Source organism: Squalius cephalus (assembly GCF_949319135.1).
Source record: "Squalius cephalus genome assembly, chromosome: 21".
NCBI lineage: Eukaryota > Metazoa > Chordata > Actinopteri > Cypriniformes > Leuciscidae > Squalius > Squalius cephalus.
This window is the reverse complement of record NC_137142.1, coordinates 25241590-25264719: the sequence shown is the minus strand read 5'-3', so window position 1 is coordinate 25264719 and position 23130 is coordinate 25241590. Positions and strand designations below refer to the sequence as shown.

At 36.0% G+C, this 23130-nt stretch overlaps 1 protein-coding gene across 2 annotated transcripts in view; it reads left to right on the top strand.

The window, feature by feature from the left end:
* The window catches only part of atrnl1a (attractin-like 1a), a 260286-nt gene that overhangs the window by 108573 nt on the left and 128583 nt on the right, over positions 1–23130 (top strand). For both annotated transcript variants that reach the window (XM_079856417.1, XM_079856418.1), the window contains exons 22-25: positions 6386–6438; positions 17173–17267; positions 17686–17764; positions 18577–18734. In XM_079856417.1, the coding sequence (XP_079712543.1) occupies positions 6386–6438; positions 17173–17267; positions 17686–17764; positions 18577–18734 (385 nt within the window). The remainder of the gene's footprint in view (positions 1–6385; positions 6439–17172; positions 17268–17685; positions 17765–18576; positions 18735–23130) is intronic.

Here is a 23130-nt window from a genome sequence, read left to right as displayed (position 1 = left end):
GATTATGTATTCATTTTTATATATTCATCTTATCAGGTCATCTGAGAGTGCTATGCACCCTTTGTAATCTTATTTGAGTGCAAAACGCTGCTTGTACAGGAGTTTCAAGATACTATGACATAATAAATACTGTCATAAGACGTTATTTGACATTGTGGTTTTGTACTATATTAAGTTATCTGGATTTGTCATTCTCTCTTTCTGCAGTATACATCTGCAGTAATCATACATTCAAACGATTCATTTAAAAACATTCTAAATCGACATTACTCGAAAGATTTGTTTCTGAAAAGATTACTCGAAAGACTGACATTCCTTCAGGAAAACACCCATGTTTTTTTATTAAAAATATTTTCACTGGTAGAACAAAAACAACAGAACTAACTGGCAATAATGTGTCAAAAACGTAGTTATTATTGACATCTTGTTTATTGAACTGTTGTGTACTCTATCTATCTATCTATCTGTCTATTTATCTATCTATCTATCTATGCTTTCAGACTTTGCTTATACACGTTACTCATCTGTTTATCATGTTTAATATAGAGTAATGTTTGGTGTTTTAAATATAGTAGCTAAGCAGCAGCATAGTTTCCTGTTCACCACTCCTACACTCATCTTGTAAATGTTTGTTTCATTTCAATTTAATATCCCTTTTTATAATGTCGAGTGTTGTGTGTGTGTTTGTGTGCTTGTGTGCTTGTGATCCACGAGGAAGCCGCTATTTAATTAGACAGGCTCTCCTGAGGAGTACTCAAGCGAGAACGTTTAAACCCTGCGAGCAACAATTGCGTATGCTTTTGTGAGACACGCGCACACACAGAGCTGTCTCAGTGTGAAATGTGGCACTCCGAGGATTTATCTGCTAATTCAGTCTCCTGCGAGCAGGCGCCACGGCCACACACATTCTGTTTATTTAGTCAGGGTGAGGCTCTGTTACCGTGTGGCTAGAAGGATCAACACAGGGCAGTTGGTGTACCACACTCTTCCCCTCCTCTCTCTCACCTGTTTCTCTGCTTTCTTTTCAAACTAAGAGAGCAGTAGGACTAGACAGATATCTAGAGGGCATGCCCAGTGTCTGACACCTGCTGTTTTCATTCTCCATCCCTTTATTTGTTCTCTCAGTCCCTGTCTTATGTTTTTCCATCAAACTTTTTCTGGACCTCATGTTGTGCTGGACTGGGTGTACTTGCTGTAATCTGCTGTCATTCAACAGCAAAGAGGTCAATCATACCTGGAGAAAGCTTAGCTATCTCTTAGCATTCCCATTCATCTCAATGGAAGTTGCTCAGCTGGCTGGCGCAGGACCCCCGAAAGTCTGGAGACATTTAGGGTTTTTATTTTTTTATGAAATAAAAATACAGGAAAACAGCCTTAACAGTGGGATATTGTATGGTTCAGTGCAATGTAAAACCAAGGAGAAGAAATATGAGTTTTCAAAGCAAGCAGAAGTTGAAGAGAATTAGAAATATTTGAACTATAATGAAATGTTTTGTTAAGCATAGCACAGTGTTTATGGTTGTCCCACTGTGCTTGGTGAACACTCAGCATTAAAAATGTTCCTCTGGAATCATATTATGTTCTTGGAGCCCTGGAGGTTTTTTTTTTCTTCTTCGTTTTTTATTCCCATTTTTGCCCTTCGTATGTCTGTTTATATCCTGAGGTGGTGTCATGCAAGATTTTACCCTCCCGCAGAAGGGGGAGGGTGCTTTTTTTGGTGCCTGATTTGAAATACTACAAAATTGCTTTGACACATGTTGTTTTAATTATAAATATACTTATAGTCCCCCTGTAGTCAATAATCATATCACTTAAAACTCATCTTTGATCACCAAAATTACATATTTAAAAGTTTTTTCCTGTGAAAAAAATTTCTTCATGCCTTAAAATAGCTTGAATATAACATTTAGTATATGCAGATCAATGAATATGCAAATTAGCCCCGCCTCCACTCACTCATGTCAGCTCAGAGATTAACTTGTTTAATTTACCGAGGTAAACGCTGCACAATGGTGTCGCTCTTTACAACGTCAGACACATAGCGGTAATTAATATGAGCCTTTTGCTTGACTATGTTATCTAACAGCTAATAATGTTACACAAACCATGTTCCTGTTCACCATGTCTGAGTCAGTCAGCTGCCTTCTAAATATCAGCACCCTTACAAACGCTTTGAACAACTCAGAACATCAGTGTAGAAAGGCACATAGTTCATCATAACATCGTAATACCGGTATACGCCTTATTGCTAAATCTACCCGATTTTTCATATCAGCAGAATAACCTGGCTCCTCTCGAGACTCCCCTGCTATTTCACTGTTAATGATATGCTAAAGCCCGCCGGCATGTTGACGTGATTGGTTACAAGGTAGCTTGTGATTCATTAGTTAGTTTGTTTCATAAATAATTGTAAACAAAGTTAAAATGCATTATAATATTTGCAGATTCCTTGCTACATCTGAAATTGGTTGTTTTTCATGTGTTTTAATGCTGTTTAAAAAAAAAAAAAAAAAAAAAAATATATATATATAGGCTTCAAGTAAAGAGTTTTTTACTTTTTTTTAATTTATTTTAATTAATACATTTTCTGTTATATTGATAGCTCACATAACCTATAGCTTTGCATACCCATAGATATTAAGTCATATCTACACTCCCATTCGAAAGTTTGGGGTCAATAAGATTAAAAAAAATGATGCATTAAATTGATCAAAAGTGTCAGTAAAGACATTTATAATCTTAAAACATAAAATAAAATAAATGCTGAACTTTCTTTTCATCAAATAATCCTGAAAAAAAAAAAATCACGGTTTCCACAAAACAGTTAAGCAGCACAACTGTTTTCAACATTAATAATATTAAGACATGTTTCTTTCTCACCATATCATCATATGTCTTGATCATGTGACTGAAGACTGGAGTAATGGCTGCTGAAAAATCAGTTTGGCCATCACAGGAATAAATCACATTTTAAAATATTAAATAGAAAAACGTTATTTTAAATTGTAAAACATTTCACAATATTACTGTTTTTTTTTACTCTTTTTTACTCTTTTTTTTAATCAAATAAATGCAGTCTTTTGTTTTCCTTCCTTGAATGATTATGATGCAAGGCTCTTTCTCAGGCCCTCGGCCACTTCTCCACTTCAAAGGGCAATTTGGTGATTAATCATGCGTGTTTGCCCTGCTGGTCCATCCATCCATCTGTGTGTTTATTGAGTTCTGAATCCACACACATGAACTCACTGTTTCTGTAGCATGAGGTGAATAATAAACACTCAGTGTTTACATGCCAGTAATGAGTGTTTGCTTTAAACTAAACCAGACATGCCACTGTGTTCTCTCTCTCTCTCTCTCTCTCTCTCTCTCTCTCTCTCTCTCTCTCTCTCTCTCTCTCTCTCTCTCGCTCTCGCACTATCTTTGTCTCTGTCGTCCTCTTGTTTAGAGTTGGTACTGCTGTCTTTTTCAGTTCTGACTGAATATACGGATATCAGGAATGGTCATTAAAAATAAATGTGCTTCACAAAATCTTATCTGCACCTTTGCCGTTGAAACAAGAACTTCCAGATTTTCTTTTCTAAAATGAAAGCCTAGGCATTACTGTAATTCTCTGTTTAAATGGATGCATGTTTCATACAGAAACAAAAAATAATTTGTGCTGTATATTCCACTCACACAGGGTTTTGCTCATCTCTCTGATCCTAAGAGAGTCTGTGATAGTTTTGCTTTTGGCACAGAGTAAAGGGTTTTGTTTGGTTTGTCAGTCTGGATTGATCAGAAATGTGGTCTCATCCTCTTCAGGCCTCAGAGGAGCAGGGCACCTGACAGCCCGTCCACTATAATCATCTCAAGCATGGCTAAGAGTATACTACCTGCAGCATAGGGAGAAATCACCATAAAAATACAACCACACAGCCATTTATGGTCCCACAAACCAGCAACACAAAAAGTATCTTATACTCAACAAGGCTTCATTTATTTGATCAGAAATACAGTTAAAACATTAATATTGTTTTCTGATTTATTTAAATTTCAAAATGTAATTCATTTAATTTATTTTTAGTTTATTGTATTTAAATTATTTTAAAAAATGCCCCCCCGGGAATTTGTTTTTGAAAAATAAACCATTAAATGGCATTTTCTTGAGAGTTTTGTGCTAAGAAATGGAGAAATTGAGTCTTACATGATATGTGAAAAACTGCAAGGTTAAGAGCATACTTTGCATTGTTGTAGTATCAACAGGTATTAGGACATTTAGCATTTACATTACTGTTAATCAGCAGTGGTGGAATGTAACGAAGTACAAATACTTCGTTACTTTACTTAAGTACATTTTTCACGTATCTGTACTTTACTTAAGTAGAATCAGTAGTGCATTGGCTACTTTTGACTTTTACCTTGTTACATTTTGCAGCAATTATTATACTTTCTACTCCACTACATTTCTACAACGTTTCGTTACATTTTCGTTACATTTTCTGATCAGTTTTCCCCCTGCCAAAACAGGGATTGAAAAAATTTATTTTACTGTCTATGGTTTTCGGTTCTGATGTGTTGGTGTGTTCATGTAACATGTAAGGGTGGCGCTGCCAATAAAGCACCCAAAAGCTGTCACAAAGGACCGCCAAAAGTAATGATTATGAATATGTAAAATATAGCAACGAGACATTTTAATTGTTTATTAATAAACAAGTGTTTTCTGTGTCAGTGCCCTGCATAGATGAAGTTGACGATGCTGACTCGCGATCTTCGCAGTAGTGAACGCACCAGAGAGAAATGCACATTTCATACGGATTACACAAGCAGCAGTCTGTTTTCTTTCGTTTTGAATTGTTCTGTTTAAAAGAAGACATTTCAAGCTTTCTATAGATATATTTCTCAGGTCTGTCAGGCAAGTAGGCTACCTTACGCTGAGTTTCGGTTAATTTATGAGACGAGCTCCAGTTCATGCGCCGGCGCCTCCGTGTCCTGATTATCTATTGTCTACTATAATGAAAGTTTTAAACAGACTTTTAGTGCTGCTTTCAGAGTGCTCACGTCCGTAACATTTTTTTTTCCTCATAAATGCGAACTTGAAAAATAAAATGAATATGTTATGTTCTGTGGAGAGTATCCGGTGGGTAGTATTACTTTTGGTTTGTGCAAAAAAAATACAAAAAAAATATTTTGCCACCTAAAAGTTAAAGATTTTTTGTGTCAGGTCCACGGCATGTGTAGCCTATTTCCCTCATATTAAATATAAAACGCATGTGTAGACTGATATTTTTCTAATGTCTGGACTCCCTTATTAAGGGAGTATGGATATATAAACAGTTTCAATATATTGGTATTAAATGCATTTTCTGAGAACTTATATTTCAAGTTTTTACTGCAAATGTCACGTCAGTAACGCTGGAATTGACATCACTTGATTACACATTGTATTACCTTGTTATGATATAGTGACCCATACAATGTGCCAAACATATTTTCCTTACCTTGTCATTCAAGGCCAGGGCACTTTTTGTACAACCAACGTTGTGCTGAAAATTGATCTGCTGCTGCAACGGCGGCCAGCAGCTCGTGAGTTTTTTATTTTTTTCCCAAGGCAGTAGAAGGTTCTGGAACTTTTGCGTGCTTCCACATCCCGCGCAACTACGGATATCCCAGGAACATTCATTATATATTGCTGCGTACGTTTATCCATGTCGGAGTTTGTACATGGCCTACCTAGATGTGCATGGCATGCGCGAGCGGTGCGCGATCACGGTCGACTGACAACGAAGCAGCTGAACAAGAATACGGCCGTGTTCCGATTGTTCTCATCTCAGCTCCGCCGAGACAAAATAATCATGCCATTTCAAAAATCTTTCATTTATTGTCAGAAATATGTTTTCAAAAGCATAATTTTCATCAAATTTTATGTGACATAATTTCCAGTAGGCAACTGACTGCAAACAGGCACATCTGGACACAAACGATCAGGCTTATGTGCTGGGGCTGAGCCCCGGAGAGACCCGGCCCAATTTAACCACTATATATATATATATATATATATATATATATATATATATATATATATATATATATATATATATATATATATATATATATATATAATTTTGTTTTAATCTTGCTTACTTCAAACTTTTGAATCTATTACTACTGGTATTTAATTTTTTTCATTATGATTGCAGCACATTTTAAAACATTTATCAAGAAATAGTTCAAACATTAATAACTATTGTCATGTGTTGTGTTGTATGCCTATAGTAAATAATGATTGAAGTTTAATTTTTTTTGAACACTTCCTCTGTTGATGGGTGAAAACTAGTTTCCAAATCTGGTTTGTTTGTTAGCGTGTCATATCTGTAAACAAAATGTTCTTTCTGTTCATTTACTGCAGATGTGATTCCGAAAATCGCTACCTTGGAAACCCACTTAGAGGAACATGTTACTGTAAGTAACCCTCACTCTGTCTCTTTCACACACACATAGGGATGGGTGATATGGCTAACAATTATATTTTGATATTTTAAAGCCGATTTATAATGTTCATATACTGTGTATTTGATGTATGTTACCCAAAATGACACATTTTTAACAATCATCAGAGTCAATTCAAAGTGTAACAACTAATCTAATGGCACAGTTCTTAGGAAACTTAATGTCCTTAAGTTTTGTGCAATTTTTACAATGTCGATTTTTTTTTTTTTTTTTTTTTTTTTGTGGCTTCATTAAATTAAGCATCACAAATATATTGTGACTACTCAGTGTCACATACTCAATGTCATATATGTCATATTTTACCCCCCTCCCTCAATTTTATATATATATATATATATATAATTGGGGGTGGGGGGGGGTAAAATATGACATGCGTTCACTCTCAGTAATCAATCTGTTATCCCACCTGAAGTTTGGGGCTTCAGTTCCATTTTTATAGAAGCAGAAGCAGCATGTCCTTAAGCCACAATCACTGATTCTGACTTAAAGTGTCTCAAACAAATATCTGAAGGTCAGAGAGTGCAGCGGGCAAGCAGTCAGGTCTCATTCCTCTTCCATACATCTGCTGCTTGAAAATGCAGTACAAGTGTTTACGCACAACTTCCTATGTATTTTGCGGGTAGGGGGACTTGACTGACTTTCTGATTGGTCTTTCTCTCTAAAAAGATTTTTACTTTTGAACAAAGATCTGAACTTCATGTTGCAAATGTAAAAGTCAATCTTTTTTTGGAAGTAAAGCCTCGCATGTTCTTGAGTAATTGTAGAGTTCTCCTATCTAAACAGGTTAAGCATAATGATGATAATTTCCTGATGTAAATATCATGTTAGATATACATTATAAAATGTTTTCCTTTGTGTTTTATCGGGTAAACATTTTAATTTATTTTATTTCATTTTATTTATTTATTTTCATAATGAAAGCATACTGTTAGACTGTTTTCACAAGTGCTATTAATGCATGTTCAGAATGTGCATCAGTTAAAAGGTTCAAAAGTATTATGCACCCTGTGTTTTTTGCATAATTTATTACAAATTTATGGTAGTTTTTTTTTTTTTTTTTTTTTTTACTTCTAGGAATTCAAACCCAAATCCCTTGAGCATTGTTACTCTTACATTTTGTGAGCATGTGCCACATCACAACTCCAACATGAATTAATTATTATAGGATTACAAGCAAACATTTTGCAATAATCCTTAATGTTTGTGTCAAAGCTGGATGTGCTTTGTATCTCTAACTCTCCATGTTTAGGATTCTCTCTCTGTCACAGAAAATCTCTGTCTCTCACACAAGCAGTGTAGTTTTAGTTTATATTCAGAGCACTAGATGGCAGCCTTACAGCTCCAGTATTTGTCCAGTTGTCACGATTGACACAAGCACAGAGTGGTCATAACTTCCTCACCCGACCACAAAATAGGAAAAAGTAAAGAAAATGACACGGCCACAGAACAGAACCATCGTCTTCAGGAGCAACGGACATGTGTTCTCCTGAAAAAGACTGTGTCTCCACAAATTTCTCAAGACAGCTGGGAATTAAAGTCAGTACTTAAGGAAAAATATTTTAAAAAACCTGTTCTAAATTACTGCTCTTGTCACTACCACTTTCCCAGAAATGCCACAAGACCAGACCAGACCAGATTTGACAAACCAAACCAGGCTTATGTAAACAGCTCTCACATGCCACCAATGAATGTTTTTAAAACTAAGCTCTATTTGATTACAGAGTCTCGGATAAGCAGAGCACATCCAGACAGACAATTTGTTTTAATGCACAGAATCATCAGTAGGTGATCTCTTCTGTTCTTCAATTTGTGTCACTGCAAACGAGCTTCTAAACTCAACTTTTCTTTTGACATTTGAGGTTTACTCAGACATTTGTGTTATCTATTACACTACAAAGGTTTCAGTTAGTAAGAACTTGAAAAGGTCTTATGGCAGAAAGGTTCTCAGTATTTTGATTAATCAACACACATAGGAGATGACTGTGTGTCAAAAGCACGTGTGAGGGGTTTGCAAGGCTTTTTATGAGCAGATCAGACTCTCATTCCCTGTATATAGGAGGATTTATTACCAATGCATTATTTATAATTGACCTCCCCTCCAGTCTCTGCAGCACAATACTGTTATATCACTTCATGATTGATAGCGCACTGCATCATATCCTCCTGTGGTCAACAAATCCTTCCAGCATCCTCGCTCTTTCCAGCTGAAATGAAACACGCATTACAACGCAGATTCTGATGGGATGTGCTGTTGTAAAATGCCGATAAATACACGTGACCGTAAATTCTATAGGGATAGTTCACCCAAATCATAAAAATGCACTCATCATTTGTTTTGCCATCATGTATCAAGAAGATAATTTTGGAAAATCATTTACACCATTTTTGTCTATACAAAGAAAGTCAATGGGGTCCAAAACAAGATTGGACCCTATTGATTTTCATGGACAAAAACAATACTAAACAAAAAACAACAACAAAAAAGTAATTTGAGTTTCGCAGAAGAAAGTCAGTCATACAGTTTTGGAAATTGCTTGTTGGTTAAGCTTGTTTTATTGAGTTATTTATGAACCACTAAGTTTTGACTTTGAATTTGCACTAATAAAATGAACTATTCCTTGTAATGGAATTGAGCCATGTCTGAATTTGCAAATCATAAGACGGGTTCCCAAATTTTTTTGTCAGACGAACCCCTTAAATGTAAAATATTTACTTAAAGTCCCCCTGTGGTGAAGACCAAGCTTTTAATGTTGTTTATTTGTCTATGTGGTGTTTTTAATATGCTTTAAGACAAACCATGTACAAATTTATAAGTCAACACCATTGCTGAGTATTTTCTCCTTAAAACTTTAGTGAACCAAAGACAGTCTCAAAAACGCGGTTTGAAATCGCTGATGTTTCTGACGTCTCAAACTACCTTGTAACCATAGAATGTAAAAAAATATGGACGTAGTGTCCGTGACATCACCCGTAGGTTTCTGAAGAGCATTTTTGAAGCCCAAAGTGGGCGGAGCCGGCCGTCGCCATCATGGTAGCACACCACTCCCGGATAAACGAAAATGGGCCAAAAGGCGGGATTAGCTGAGGTGACGTGCAGGCAAACGGCTAGTAGTGACAGTAGTGCAGAATTTTAAGGCTTAATATAATTTAAACGGATGAGTTATAAAAATTATAATATATTAATTATAAATTATAAAAATAAAAATTACCACCACACAGTTGTCATGAAGGGCAAAATTAGCTATATAGACCAATACCACTTTTTGTACCAGGCTGTAAACACACTTTTTTCTGCTGTAAAGTTGGCCATTTTAACATGGGGGGGGGGGGGGGGTATATGAGATTGACTCTCTTTTGCATCCAGTCTCTAGCAGCCAGTCGATGAATTGCAGTTTAAGCCACTTCCGTGTTGGTTTCAAGAGAAACAGGAAAGTTGCAGCTTGCTTGTAACCAATCACGACAACATGTGATCATCAACGAGTGGATCTCTGAGCTGGTGTGAGTGAGTGGAGGCAGGGCTAATTTGCATATTAATAGAACTGTGTATACTAAATGAGGCAAGGGTTTAGAGTTAATTTCAAGCTATTTAAAGGCATGATACATTTTTTTTAAAGGAAAAAACGTTTAAATATGTAATTTTGGTGATCAAATATGAGTTTTAAGGGTCATTAAAGTTTTAATTTGTCATTAAATTGAAAAATATTAACTTAAAATCTCAGGGGAAACTTTTAAGTCTCCCTGTAGTCAATCATTTTATGATTGACTACAGGGAGACTTAAAAGTTTCCCCTGAGATTTCAAGTTATTTTTTTTCCATTTAATGGCACATTCTGATAATAATAATAATAATAATAAGGAATATTGGTCAAATGCTGTAAACTTTTGTCTACAAACATATTGGAAATTGTGTAAATGTGTAAGTAAAGTAAACCTGGTGCACGTTGCGTTCCCAAATGCACATTAAACTCACATCACGTGGTGTAAGGCATCTGATGTCAGGCATGGTTGGTTAAAATAACCTTTGTGATATCTATGGTTATATTACACTCGAGTTCAGATTAAAGCAACTGTTCTTCTCCATTTCATGCTCCTTGTATGGTGTACTAAACGCTAAAGTGTACACTGCAGCTGGCCTGCAAACTCTCTCACAGACAAACACGTATAAACACACAGAGCAACCACAAGCAGCACCTCACGTTCCCAGCATCCAGCTGTTATCTCTTACTAGCACTGTTCCCATCAGTCTGTCAGTGTGGATTTCATCACACGTGTGCAACGATTCAGTGGTCCAGCTTCGGAATATGTGGGGTGGACACACTCGCTAATTTGACCAATTAAAGCCATGAAGAGAGGCTAGTTGGAGCGAGACAAGTCTGACTCCCTAAGGGAACGTCAGTGACATTTACCCACTGAGTGGGATTGATGTTTACGCTTCATATTTGTAACAGGCTAATTCAACCAGCCTTGAACACACTAATGTCTGTTATCACAAGGAGAAAAATCAAGGGCCATCAAATATGATAATACTAATGATGACGATAAATGCAAGTCACCATAACGGTAATTGAATGTCTCCTTCACTATCATAGTGGATAGATGTTTATTACGGTATAACCTCCAGTGTGATCAGGGTCATGTTTCAACTGCCATATACATGATGACGAATGCTTACATGATGATGAATGTTATGCAGTCAAAGCTGTAATCAAACCGTTGTCTTAATCAGACTAGAGGTCATATTTACCATGCTGTATCATATTCTAATAGACCAATGGTGACTCAAGTATTTTTTTTTTTGTTCTTCCTTATTATAATGGGTACTTTTAGCTTTGCTTCAGAGCACTACATTGTTATTAACATTGTCATTTTTGCTCCATTACTTTTTAGAAAACATATAAATCCTTGTTATTTTGAAATTAGAAAATCGAGGCCTGCTCTGAAACGTGATAGTGGTGTCCCGTTTATGAGCAAATCATTTATTTAAGCCAATTCTTTTCGGTGAACCTATTGAAATGGTTCACAAATCACACTGAACTATTCTTTCACAAATTGGATGGATCCGTTTTCAGCTGTTCTCGATTCCACAGTTCTCTGGTTCCATGATCTAGGCAACAACTCACTGAATTGGACATGTCTGACTCAAAATTAACAAAAAACAGAAAAAAAAAAAAAAAAGCTATGAAAAGTTTTTATATTTGTTTACAATTTTTTATATACTGTTTTGTTGTTTTCACTTGTATACACACTTAAATGTTTAAATCAGCAGATTATGTATTTAAAGGGCACCTATTATGACTCTCTTCACAAGATGTAAAATAAGTCTCTGATGTCCCCAGAGTATGTATGTGAAGTTTTAGCTCAAAATACCCAACAGATCATTTTTTACAGCATGTTTAAATTGTAATTTTTTGGGGCTCAGAAAAACGCGCTGTTTTAGTGTGTGCCCTTTAAATGCAAATTAACTGCTGCTGCACGGCACAGGGGGCGGAGCCTCACGAGCTCGCACTCAGAGTCAGGACAATCTCATCTGATAATATCAGAACAGAAACTCTCAGTTGCGGTGTTCATTTCGACTCGGAGTCGGACAATAATGCCCACAGAGCCAGAGAATATATGCTGTATGGACATAGAACAGGTATAGTTTAGTTTAATTATGGTTATAACTTATTTGTCATCTGCTTTTATCCACTAATACAAGCCTGCTGTAGCAAAACCCGTCCGAATGATGACCAAAATATACTGACAAGCTCAGTGAAGTTTATTGTACATCACACAAAAGATGAGCATTAGTTTTACTCCAGAGAATCTCTGTAAGAGCTGAATAAACATAGTATAAGAAGTGCGCATTAAAGTCTTATCCATAAACTCTCTCTCTCTCTCTCTCTCTCCCTTTCATTATCAACGACATACACAGCACAGTACACAAAACACTCGTTACAACTAACAGTAAACAATAAACTGGTAAACCTTATATCCGTAAAATGACTCGAAGAGCTGTCATAAAAAGCGTGCTCGCACTTTCATTTCTTCCGTGTCCAGTCACGTTAGGCCTGTTGCTCCGGAGAGTGTAAGCTTGATCACAAACAGTACAGATCCATCCTTGAGTAACAACGGGAGTAAATGAAGACTGCTATGTCCATTCTTACATCCATCAACAACACACCTCAATCGCTTAGGAGACATTCTTGTCTACAGCTGCTCAGGCGTCGAACAATGGCGGACTCTGTGTCCAGCTCACTCAGGGCGGGTCTAGGCTCAAACTGAAGTGTCACTCAACAGTCGTGGGAGGGGCCTGCTCAATTCTACGTCACAATGCGCCGAATCTGAGAACAGCTCATTCTGAGACAGTGCTTATGATTTATTGAGATTGTAAAAAAAACACTGGGTGGATTTTTATCATTCTAGGGTGGTTTTGCTCACACACTGCCAACACACATTTATGTTCAAACACCATGTAAAAGTGAATTTTGCATAATAGGTGCCCTTTAATGTTTGCAGTAGTAGTACTGGTATCATGCTCACTACTGTTTGGGATCAGTGAAAAAAATTATTTGGTAAGGATGCGTTACATTTATCAAAAGTTGATCAAAAGATTAAAGATGTTTGTTTCAAATAAATGCTGTTTTTTGAACTTTCGATTCATCAAAAAATCCTGACAAGACTGTTCAACAGCCTTTTTTCAACATTGATAATAATATGAAATGTTTCTTGAGCGCTAAATCAGCATGTTAGAATGATTTGTGAAAGATCATGTGACACTGAAGAGTAATGGCTGCTGAATATTCAGCTTTCACATCACAGGGATAAATTACATTTTAAAATATATTAAAAAAGAAAACGGTTATTTCAAATTATGATAATATTTCTCAATATTTCTGTTTTTATTATATTTTTGATCAAATAACCACAAGCAACAACTAGCCTTGGTGAGCATAAGATGCTCAAAACATCAAAAAATCGTATCGACCCCAAACTTTTGAAAGGTAGTTTACTTTCACTCAAATACATGATTTGTTAAAGACAGCTTTGATTCTCTTAACATTGATCCAAAAAATTATATTTATACCTCATATACTGATTTACGGCCAACTTTCCACTGGCTGAATCAAAGCCTCTACTGCTTCAGACATACTCAGATGAGTGTCCCAGACATCCTCAGGTCCCTCATCAAAAACTAATCAGGCACTCTGCCTAGACAGCTAAATACATTTAGTCAGGCTCCTTTGTGCTTGCATACATAGTCACTTTTTATTTGGACATCTAAAGCCCCATCTTATTTTCTTAAGATAATTGTATTGGCTTTAAGCCTTAGATGTAGATATCTTCAGTCGAGACCATGTTAAAGTGCATGGGGATGAATTAGGACGTTCTTTACTTTCATTTCATTTTGGTCATGCTGATGTTATGGAGAAGAAATTGTCAATAAGATGATAAAGCTATGATCTAATCGATCCAAAACCTCTAATGTCATTCTGTCTATTTATGCCTCATATAAGTGCTTTCAAATGTCACTATACTGCAAACAGTCAAGTGTTAATCTTGCATAGTGGAAATGCCGGTTGATATTATATTCAGATTTTTTGTCACACCACAAAGATAATATTCAAGCAAAGCGCATTCAAGCTGTTTACCGAGCAGAAATTTTGCATGTCATACATGCACAGTGCATCCTGCAAAAATAGTGCAAGTTGTAGCTGTTCCAGTCATGCACACTGAGTTTAATTTAGATCATACAAAACATTTAGCTATATCATTCCTTCTAAATAATTTGTAAACATGAACATCTTACTTTATATAATATGGTTAGCTAAATCATGTGCTTTTGTTATGCATACATGGTTGTCTTCAGTGCAAATAAAACTCTTTTTTGTACTTCATTTCAGCTCATTGCATAAATGACCGTGTGAACCAGTGTATATTTAGCTTCAACTTATTATTTAAGGGCAGTGTGCCATTTTCTTTCCTGTTTCTAAAAAAGATGACTCCAGATGTCCCTAACTCTCTGCTGTTCTCATTACCGCCAGCAAGGTGTTCCAGAATTGAGGATGATAACGTTTATGGTAGAAGACATTAAATAAAATACCTAGATCCTGTTTGCCAGGGATGGCCTTCTTTTATTGCTTCATTTCAGATCTCTGAACTTGGAAATGAAATGTGTTCTGCAGAATGCTTAGAGGAAAATGCACTTTGGCTTGATGAAACTGTTATTTGAGATTCCTGTAACGCTTTATTGAATTATGTAGTGTAAATAAATGTGTGCATTTCGCAACCAGAGCACGTCATAAGACGATGATGTTGTTGTCGGTTGTAATCAGAACGTCCTCTGTTGGCTTCTTATGTATGTTTAATTTTATCAGATAATGGTGAAAATATTCTGGAGTTCAAGAAAGGTTAATAACCTCATATGTTAATAATTTCATTCCTCTGAAATAGAATAGTAGCACATGTTTTCATATAATTTCGGTTGATTAAATTACCACAAAATAACCACATTAATTAGTGTTCTCTGATTTCACTCTAGGGGGAATTTGATTTACTGGATAAATTTGAGCAATTAATTGGCTTATTATAACCGAATTACAGCAAAAATGTTGGAAGCAGCTAAAACATTACAGCATATTGTTATTTATGTTCATTTCATATTTGCATTGTGCTTTGAACTCCTTGAGACGCATGCACTCGTGCACATATAAATACATGCAGCCATGCAAGCAAACACAGTTGCACACTCAAAAGTATTAATATCATCACAGCAGGAAGTGTAAGAGAGTGGGCAATACATAGCTATAAGTGTCCTCTCAAGCACCATAGATATAACTACGTGTATTATATCCTATAACGCAAAACAGCCTGTTGATCTCCCTCTTTGATTTTCTGCTCTTATTTTTCCCCTTCATGGAATAGAAAAACTCTCTGTAGTTTGCCAAAGACCCTTATGGGATAAACATAGCTTTGCTGTGTACCTGGGGCAAGAACAAGGAGAGAAAAAGCTAGCAATAATCTTTCTATTTCTGTGACAACGGAGGGTACTGAGTGGTCAGAGGAAGAGATAAGCTCAAGACGGACGCTTTGATCTGATCTGCGGTAATTCTCCATCTCTCTGTGGTTGCGGAATGAACACGGCTATTTGTTGAACCTAATATCCTTTAGTTTCGCTCGCTTTCTGTGAACATCCCCCAATCTGCTATGGTTTAGTGTGCATCTGTTACGTCATGGGCAGATTTGTAGAGATAAACATCTTTTGAGGCCTGGAAGTTTTTCTTGGATCGCCGATCAGAGACGGGGGTCAGAGACAGTCTGACTCGGTTTGTTAGATTGCAGCTGCTCATTTGAGGTTTGAAATTGATGTTTAAGGTTGATGATGTGTGCTCAGGGTCATGATGAGTTAGATTAGCAACCAGGTTGCAATAAATTAAACTAATCGCACACACACACACACACAAAATGCCACTATTTCTTATGAAAAACACTTAAACTACTAATTGCTAAAGTGCCTGTGTTATGCTATTTTAAAGGTAAAAAACACATTTCCTCATAATATACATTGTACATAATTTAATTTCTCAAAGAGTCTGAAAACGATTAGTTTGAGATTCAGTACTCTCTCTACTCCCCTCCTTTCCGAGGGCCTACTCTGCTCTCATTGGTCAGATGGCCCAGTCTGTTGTGATTGGTCTGCCGCTTACAGCGCATGTCAGAAACAAAACACCTATTACCATCTGAATTTCAGCTCCGGAGGCTTCTTTAGCACTTGATACAGCGATACGAACAATGGCATCGGTTTTCCCATATCAATTCCAGCGCGAGTCCTCATTCTTTTAAAGTGGATGAAAAGTGGATTCGCAGTGCTGAAAACAGCTTCTTCTCGACATGTCGTCAACACAAACCAAACTCTTCCAGGCCTCAGCTACAACTACGGGTCAAAGTAGACGTCGTTCACGGGCAGCCAATGAATAACTTTTTCTGGGATTATGCAAATTTGTTACATTGTTACGTGGGTATGTAAAAGGAAGTGAGACTGGAAATGCTGACGACTCGTTACAGCAGTTCAGAATCGATTCTTTCTTTTAGGAGACATTAACGTTTGTCATGCACTTTTATCTTTAAAACATTGCAGACCTTTTACATTCGCAAACAGTTGTATTACACACTACATGAAACGTAATATTCAAAATAGGATAATAGTGGCACTTTAAGTGCTTTTAATCAATAAAAGATTTTGTCAATTTATAAAAGGTCATAAATGATAACTAGAATCCAGAATAATGTCAATGACAGTTCAGTGTTTTCTTCCATCAGCAGAGTTGATATTAATTTTGACCCGCTGGACAATCAAATCAGTTCTCAGCCTTCCTCTGTCTGTTGCTATTTAATCAAATGCCTTCTTCACAATTGGATCGGACAAGGTGACCTTTAGTTGCTCGTGCAGATGTGAGCTGTCAAAAAGTCCTTGATATCACAACTGCTTCTCTTTCCCAACAAGAGTTTGTGTTTAACTTTGAAGATTAGCTGTGATTGCCATGATGTTTTGATTTCAACATGACGTGAACATGAAGAATTTTTGCCACGCTATCACTTTCATATCATGTTAACAAATCTCATGATTTTTACGCTGAAACACTTGGACATAAATTCTAAATACAATTTATGTTTTGTTTTTGTTTTTGTTTTTCTCCCACCTTACTAGATAATCTTCTGATAGACTACCAGTTCACCTTTAGTCTGCTTCAGGAGGACGATCAGCATTACACAGCTATTAACTTCATGGCGACTCCGGAAGAGGTCAGTGAGTTTGCATCATGTGTTTGCGACAAGTTGTATTTGATTTTGAACTTGGTGTGTTTCCAAAAAAAAGTGCCCAAATTTTGTTAACATATCTTAACATATGCAATATGACAAGTTTCCTACAACAGGTTCACACTGAATGCAAAAGTGCTATTTGGCATAACTCAGTCAGCCAATAACCTGATGGCTACTATAAATTTATGTGTAGCAGAATTTTGAAACAATCAGATTTCTTTTTGTAAATTATTATGAGAATTAAAAGAATTTGTGGCATTATATTGTAAAGCATTTTATTTATATTATAAATAATAAAAAAGCAGTCCACATTATTGTAAATATGGTAAAAAAAAATATTGCAAACTCTTTATTATCAGCTATTTAAAAAAAAATTGTCTTCATGTTGTTTGTTTTTCAGACCAACAAGAATCTCGATATGTCAATTAATGCATCTAACAATTTCAACATCAACATAACGTGGTCTATTGGCTCAACAGGTAAAGTATTTCATGTAATATTTCAGAATAAAAATAAAAAAGAAATCCCAAAAGAAATAATTACTTTGTAAAATAGTTCTGGCTGAACAAAGTATGTATAGGACAGCTATGTGAGTCCATTGTCAAGGCATTCATAAAATGCTTTTTGATTTTAATTAAGATAAACAGACATTGCTCTTGAACTGGCAGATGCGTAAGCTAAATAGATTTTTCGTTTTGTTGCTGTTGAATAAACCTCTTGGACAGCAGATATGTGGAGAAGTTTTAACGATTGTCCCATAGGCGCAGATAAGCCAGACTCCCAATGGTCACTAGAATAGTACAGATAGTGTTTGAGTGTAAGTGTCATTGTCATGAAAACTTGTTTATAGAAACATTTAAGACTGAGCTCAAAAGAGTGGTTAATGGAAAAGTCACATTTTGCATCGTGATGAATTGCTATTAACTAAAAGAAATCAGTCTCTGTATGGGTCATCTGGGAAACGTCAATACAGACTGACTGATGTTCATGTTCATTTGTGGTTGGAGATTTACTGTATTATGATAGACCATGTATTCACTATTAACTCTTAAATCTGTTTAAACCCTTAAAGAAGCTCTTAGAAGTTCCTAGGCATTTTCCTAATACTTTCACTATTGATCTTGTTGGCATTCAAGTACAGCTTCTTTGAATAGCATTATTCAGATATTTTATAGTTGAAGGGTTGATCAGAATATTTATGCCATTTTTAATCATGCAGAGGATTTTGTATGCAGATGTTGTTGTTGGCTGACGATGCTTTTGGCTGACGTTGTGTTTTGTGTCCCTGCAGCGGGTACGATCTCTGGGGAGGAATTCCCCATAGTGTCCAAGACTAACATCAAAGAGTACAGAGACAGCTTCTCCTGTGAGACATTCTCCTTCCTTGCAAATCCCAACATCACTTTCCATGTTTATGTCAGCAACTTTTCATGGCCAGTCAAAATACAGGTAAGATCATCTGCCTGATTTCTATTACCTCAGCCAGGTGTGCCTTTTGATTTAGTCCAGCCCAAAACAGCCTTTTCTTATTTATTAAGTCTAAAAGAAGTGCATAAAACCTGTTTTTAAAATATTGATTTTTATGTGTACAGTACATATAAAAATTGGATTAATACACACAAAATGGCTTATTAGATATACATGGATGAATTTTTTTATATATGTTTGCATATAGTTAAAAAAAAAAGTTTAGCTTCAGCTCCATCCCTCAGTTTGAGGCTGCTTTTCTTCTTGTTATATGCCAAACTGTTGACTTATGAGCTTTTTATTTTGATATATTATATACGGTAAATTTTAAAGTTGTAAAATGATTACATTTTTGTTCAGACTTTGATCAAAACAGCATCATGATCATCAATATCTTCATCATAATGGACCACAACAACAAATTACTGTAAATATCATCCATGAAATTTGTTTTTGATTTCAAGTCAAGCTCTCTAAGCCCTTGTGTATAAATAGGGCACAGAGTATAAACCATTATGAATTGTGTTATGCAAAAATAATATGTTTAATGATCCATGAGTCCGCTTTGTGCTCATCAATTATTTTGGAGTGCTTTATAAAGCGCTGACAAACTGTACAAAATATCTTCATTCTCTCAGCATTCTCATCTATGAACTGAAGAAGAAAATACTTGTGTTTGCGTTTGGTTGAGTCCATTGCATTCTCTGTTTAGATAATCTGATAAATCTGGTTAACTGGTAAAACTTCATATTTTCAAGATTATTTTTGTTATTATGTGTGGGGTTTGTGGAATATTAATATTTTTTATTTCAGGATTATTTGTATAGAAAGTTATAAATGAATCTTACTGAATAAAATAACTAAATTCTATTTCTTAAAAATTCTTACTGACCCCAAATATTTAAATGGTATATCCCTAAAAAAGTGTAGAAACTCTCCTGTTCCATTCCCACTCTGCTTTACATATTAAACCTAAACGTTTTGGCCAGAACAGGTGGTGCTGCTTGTAATCGGGCCGCTGAGTAAGCCAACACAGTCATCAGTCTTCCCATCAACCCTCAGTCAGATCCTGCTATGCCCTGTGTGAGAGTCCAACTGCACTGTGGCCTATTAGTATCAGTCATGTATTGATTGTGGTTGTGAATCATTCCCATTAATGCAGTTTTACCATACCCACATATAGATGAGATAGTAACACGAGCCCTTAATTGTCCTCATCAGGAGCCCAGTACCGCAGTCATCTATAGACTGATCTGAGTAACCTGAGAAGAACCGTTTCTCTGGCCCTGACCTTCATCACGTCTGATGGACATCTAGTCAAACTGCTTTCAAAATAAAATCATCTATCCCTCCGATTTATTGGCCTATTTGGTGCATAAAGAGAAAATAATATTTCCTCCTGCCAGCCACAGTGAACGATGTTGCGTCTTCCTTTTAAATGACTCTTTTATCGACTAGAGAAAAAGACGAAGCTGCGCTTACTTTCATCTCAGTGTCTTTCAGTATTTGCTTATGAAAAGCTCATATTGTTCATACAAAGTGAGACTGAAAGATTGACAGCGACTAATACTCTGATTGTGTTTTCTATTATACTCGTCGTGTCTTGTGGCCCATGTGTGCTCACACCTGTCAGTCAAGGTTACGCATGGTCGCGAGCAAATCTAATACAAAGAGTCTTTTATGTAGTCTCATACTTCATGTGGTTTAATAGTGTAGGTCAAGGCTGAAGTGTCCCTTTCACTGGCAATGTGCAGACACACACACACACACACACACAGGAAGAAGCTAGCATGAGAGGCCGCTGTCAGCCCTGTGGCTGAAGTGAGCTGCTGACATACTAGTGATTGGTATCACAGTTGGAGTTGTGTGCTGCATTCATCACCATCAGTCTTCACTTTTCCACTGCCTGCAGTCACTCTCTTGCAGTCACTCACTACTCTTTCACTCTCTTTATCTATTTTATGTCAGACACTGGCAGAGATTCTCCATTTATTACAGATCTCACCCCATGTTCAGTCTGATCAGTTGATCACACCAGTTGAATCAAATAAGCAGATGCATAAATACTTAGTTTTAAAAAGATTTAAAATATTTAGCATTGATGCATTAAATTGATCAAATGTGTCATTAAAGACATTAATAATGTTACAAATTATTTCTTATTTCAAATAAATACTGTTTTTCTTTTCATCAAACAATCCAGAAAAATACCAAGGTTTTCACAAAATATTAGGCAACATAAGTGTTTTCAACACTGATAATAAGTTGTTTCTTGAGCACCAAATCAGCATGAGTGCCAACAATGGCTACTGACAGTTCAGCTTTGCCATTCATTACATTTTAAAATATTTTAAAATAAAATAATAAACAGACATTTTTAATTGTAATGACTCTTTCAAAAACAGTAACTTTTGAACAGTATTATATTATATTATATTATATTATATTATATTATATTATATTATATTATATTATATTATATTATATTATATTATATTATATTGATTGTATTATTTTAATTTAAAGAAAAATATTTATGACAGTGAGACTCTTAAGACTACAAATCTGTCTTTTATGTGATGTCTTGTCACATGCCTGTCCTGTCTTGTGCTGCACATGGGTGTTTTGTTATTTTGGGCCATGTGCTCGTGTCTATTGTCTAACCCCTCCCATCTTGTTATCTGATTATTGGTTAATTTGTCCCACCTGTCTGTCTCGTTACCCTCCTTTGTTTGTTCACCTATTTAGCCTCCTTGTGTTTGTAGTCTGGTGCTGGTTCGTTGTCCGAGTTTCTTGTTCCTGGAGTCTCTGAGTTTTGAGTTTGTTACCCTGTCTGCATGTCATCAATAAATTTCCTCTGCATCTGTATCCTCGTCTCATGATCATCTATTCCGTGACATGTCTTTTATATTTCCACAAACATTTCTATGGAGCCCCTAAAGAGACATTACATTACATTTACTGTAACATTTCAATGCTTTTACATGACATACACACAAATTTCCAAAACCAATAGACCTTTAAAAAAAATGGAATATGTTATTGTGTTAAGATTAATCACATATTCCCAGCACTGTTTGCACATGTGGTTTGCCTTAATACTTGCCATTATTTATATCTCTTCCTATTAATCATGAATCTGTGCTCATGATGTAAGGTAAACTGGTTATCAGGTTTAATCCAGATCAAATACGCCCGGTCCTTCAGACTCATTAATGAGTAACTGTAGGAGAATCAGGATAGTCATGTGTAATGCTCATCTGCTCGGCTTGGGAAAGGCTACCCTGGTGATGACAGCATTTCCTGCCCTCGCTCTGCACCCCCAGGGTTATCACTCCAGTCTCAGGATGACATCAGCTTAGAGCTGAGGGCTGGTTTGGGGGGCAGAGCTCAAGGGGATTTGCCTATCCTAGTGGAACAGACTTATATTTAGTTTGTCACTGTGGTCCTGTACCTCACCCCTCCAGTATTTTTCAGTCCACATCTACAGAGAGCTGCTCTACTCACCCCTTTATTTAGTGCTTGCAAATGAGCCGAATATTTAGTTAACTTAATATTGTGTTGAAGTTTAATATCTTGTTTTGGGTTGGTTTTAATCACAAATTAATCAAGTTTAATGTCATTCAGAAGAAGACTAGTGACTCATTTATTGTCAATAATTGGATTATGTCAATAGCAGAACATGATACCATATAAAACCATAATGATGACTATTGCTGTTTACGTAATCATTATACATTAGTGTATTTCGCAACATCAGTGTCAATACCATCTTAAGTGTCTTATCTAACTGCAAAAATCCAGTTTGCAGTTTACTCTGGAAAAGAACTGCTCATTTAGACAAGATAAAGACAGTTTGACCAACATGTAAAGTGAACAGCCACAGTGGAGAGACTGGGGGAGTTTTCTGTGGGCATCGCTGAGACTAAGACTATTGATGCACCTCTGTTGTATCCTCAGTTTTCAGACAAGGATTATCTCAAAAAGATCAATTAATAGGCTTAATGCTGAACGTCACATGTACAAACAGGAAAACAGGTCTCATTGCATCCGCTTGTCGGAGAAAATGTTAACTGCAGTTCGAACTGACACCAAAATTGACTTTTATGGTAATCAGCTAACCTAGCTAATTCTTTTTATTGTTGCCATTTTATTCAATTTTAATATCTAAATGTGCGATGGGCATAGGTTTATGCTTATCTTTGCTTGCTCCTTTGAAGGTATCTTGAGTAAAACATCTCTATATTTAACAAAGCACGTAGAAAAGACATGAGCTGAAAGCAATACAACCTGTTTTACACAATACGAAAGTTTCCCGCACATAACCCCCATTAAAGTAAATTAAAAAGTATTTATAATATTCTGCTCTAATTATAGT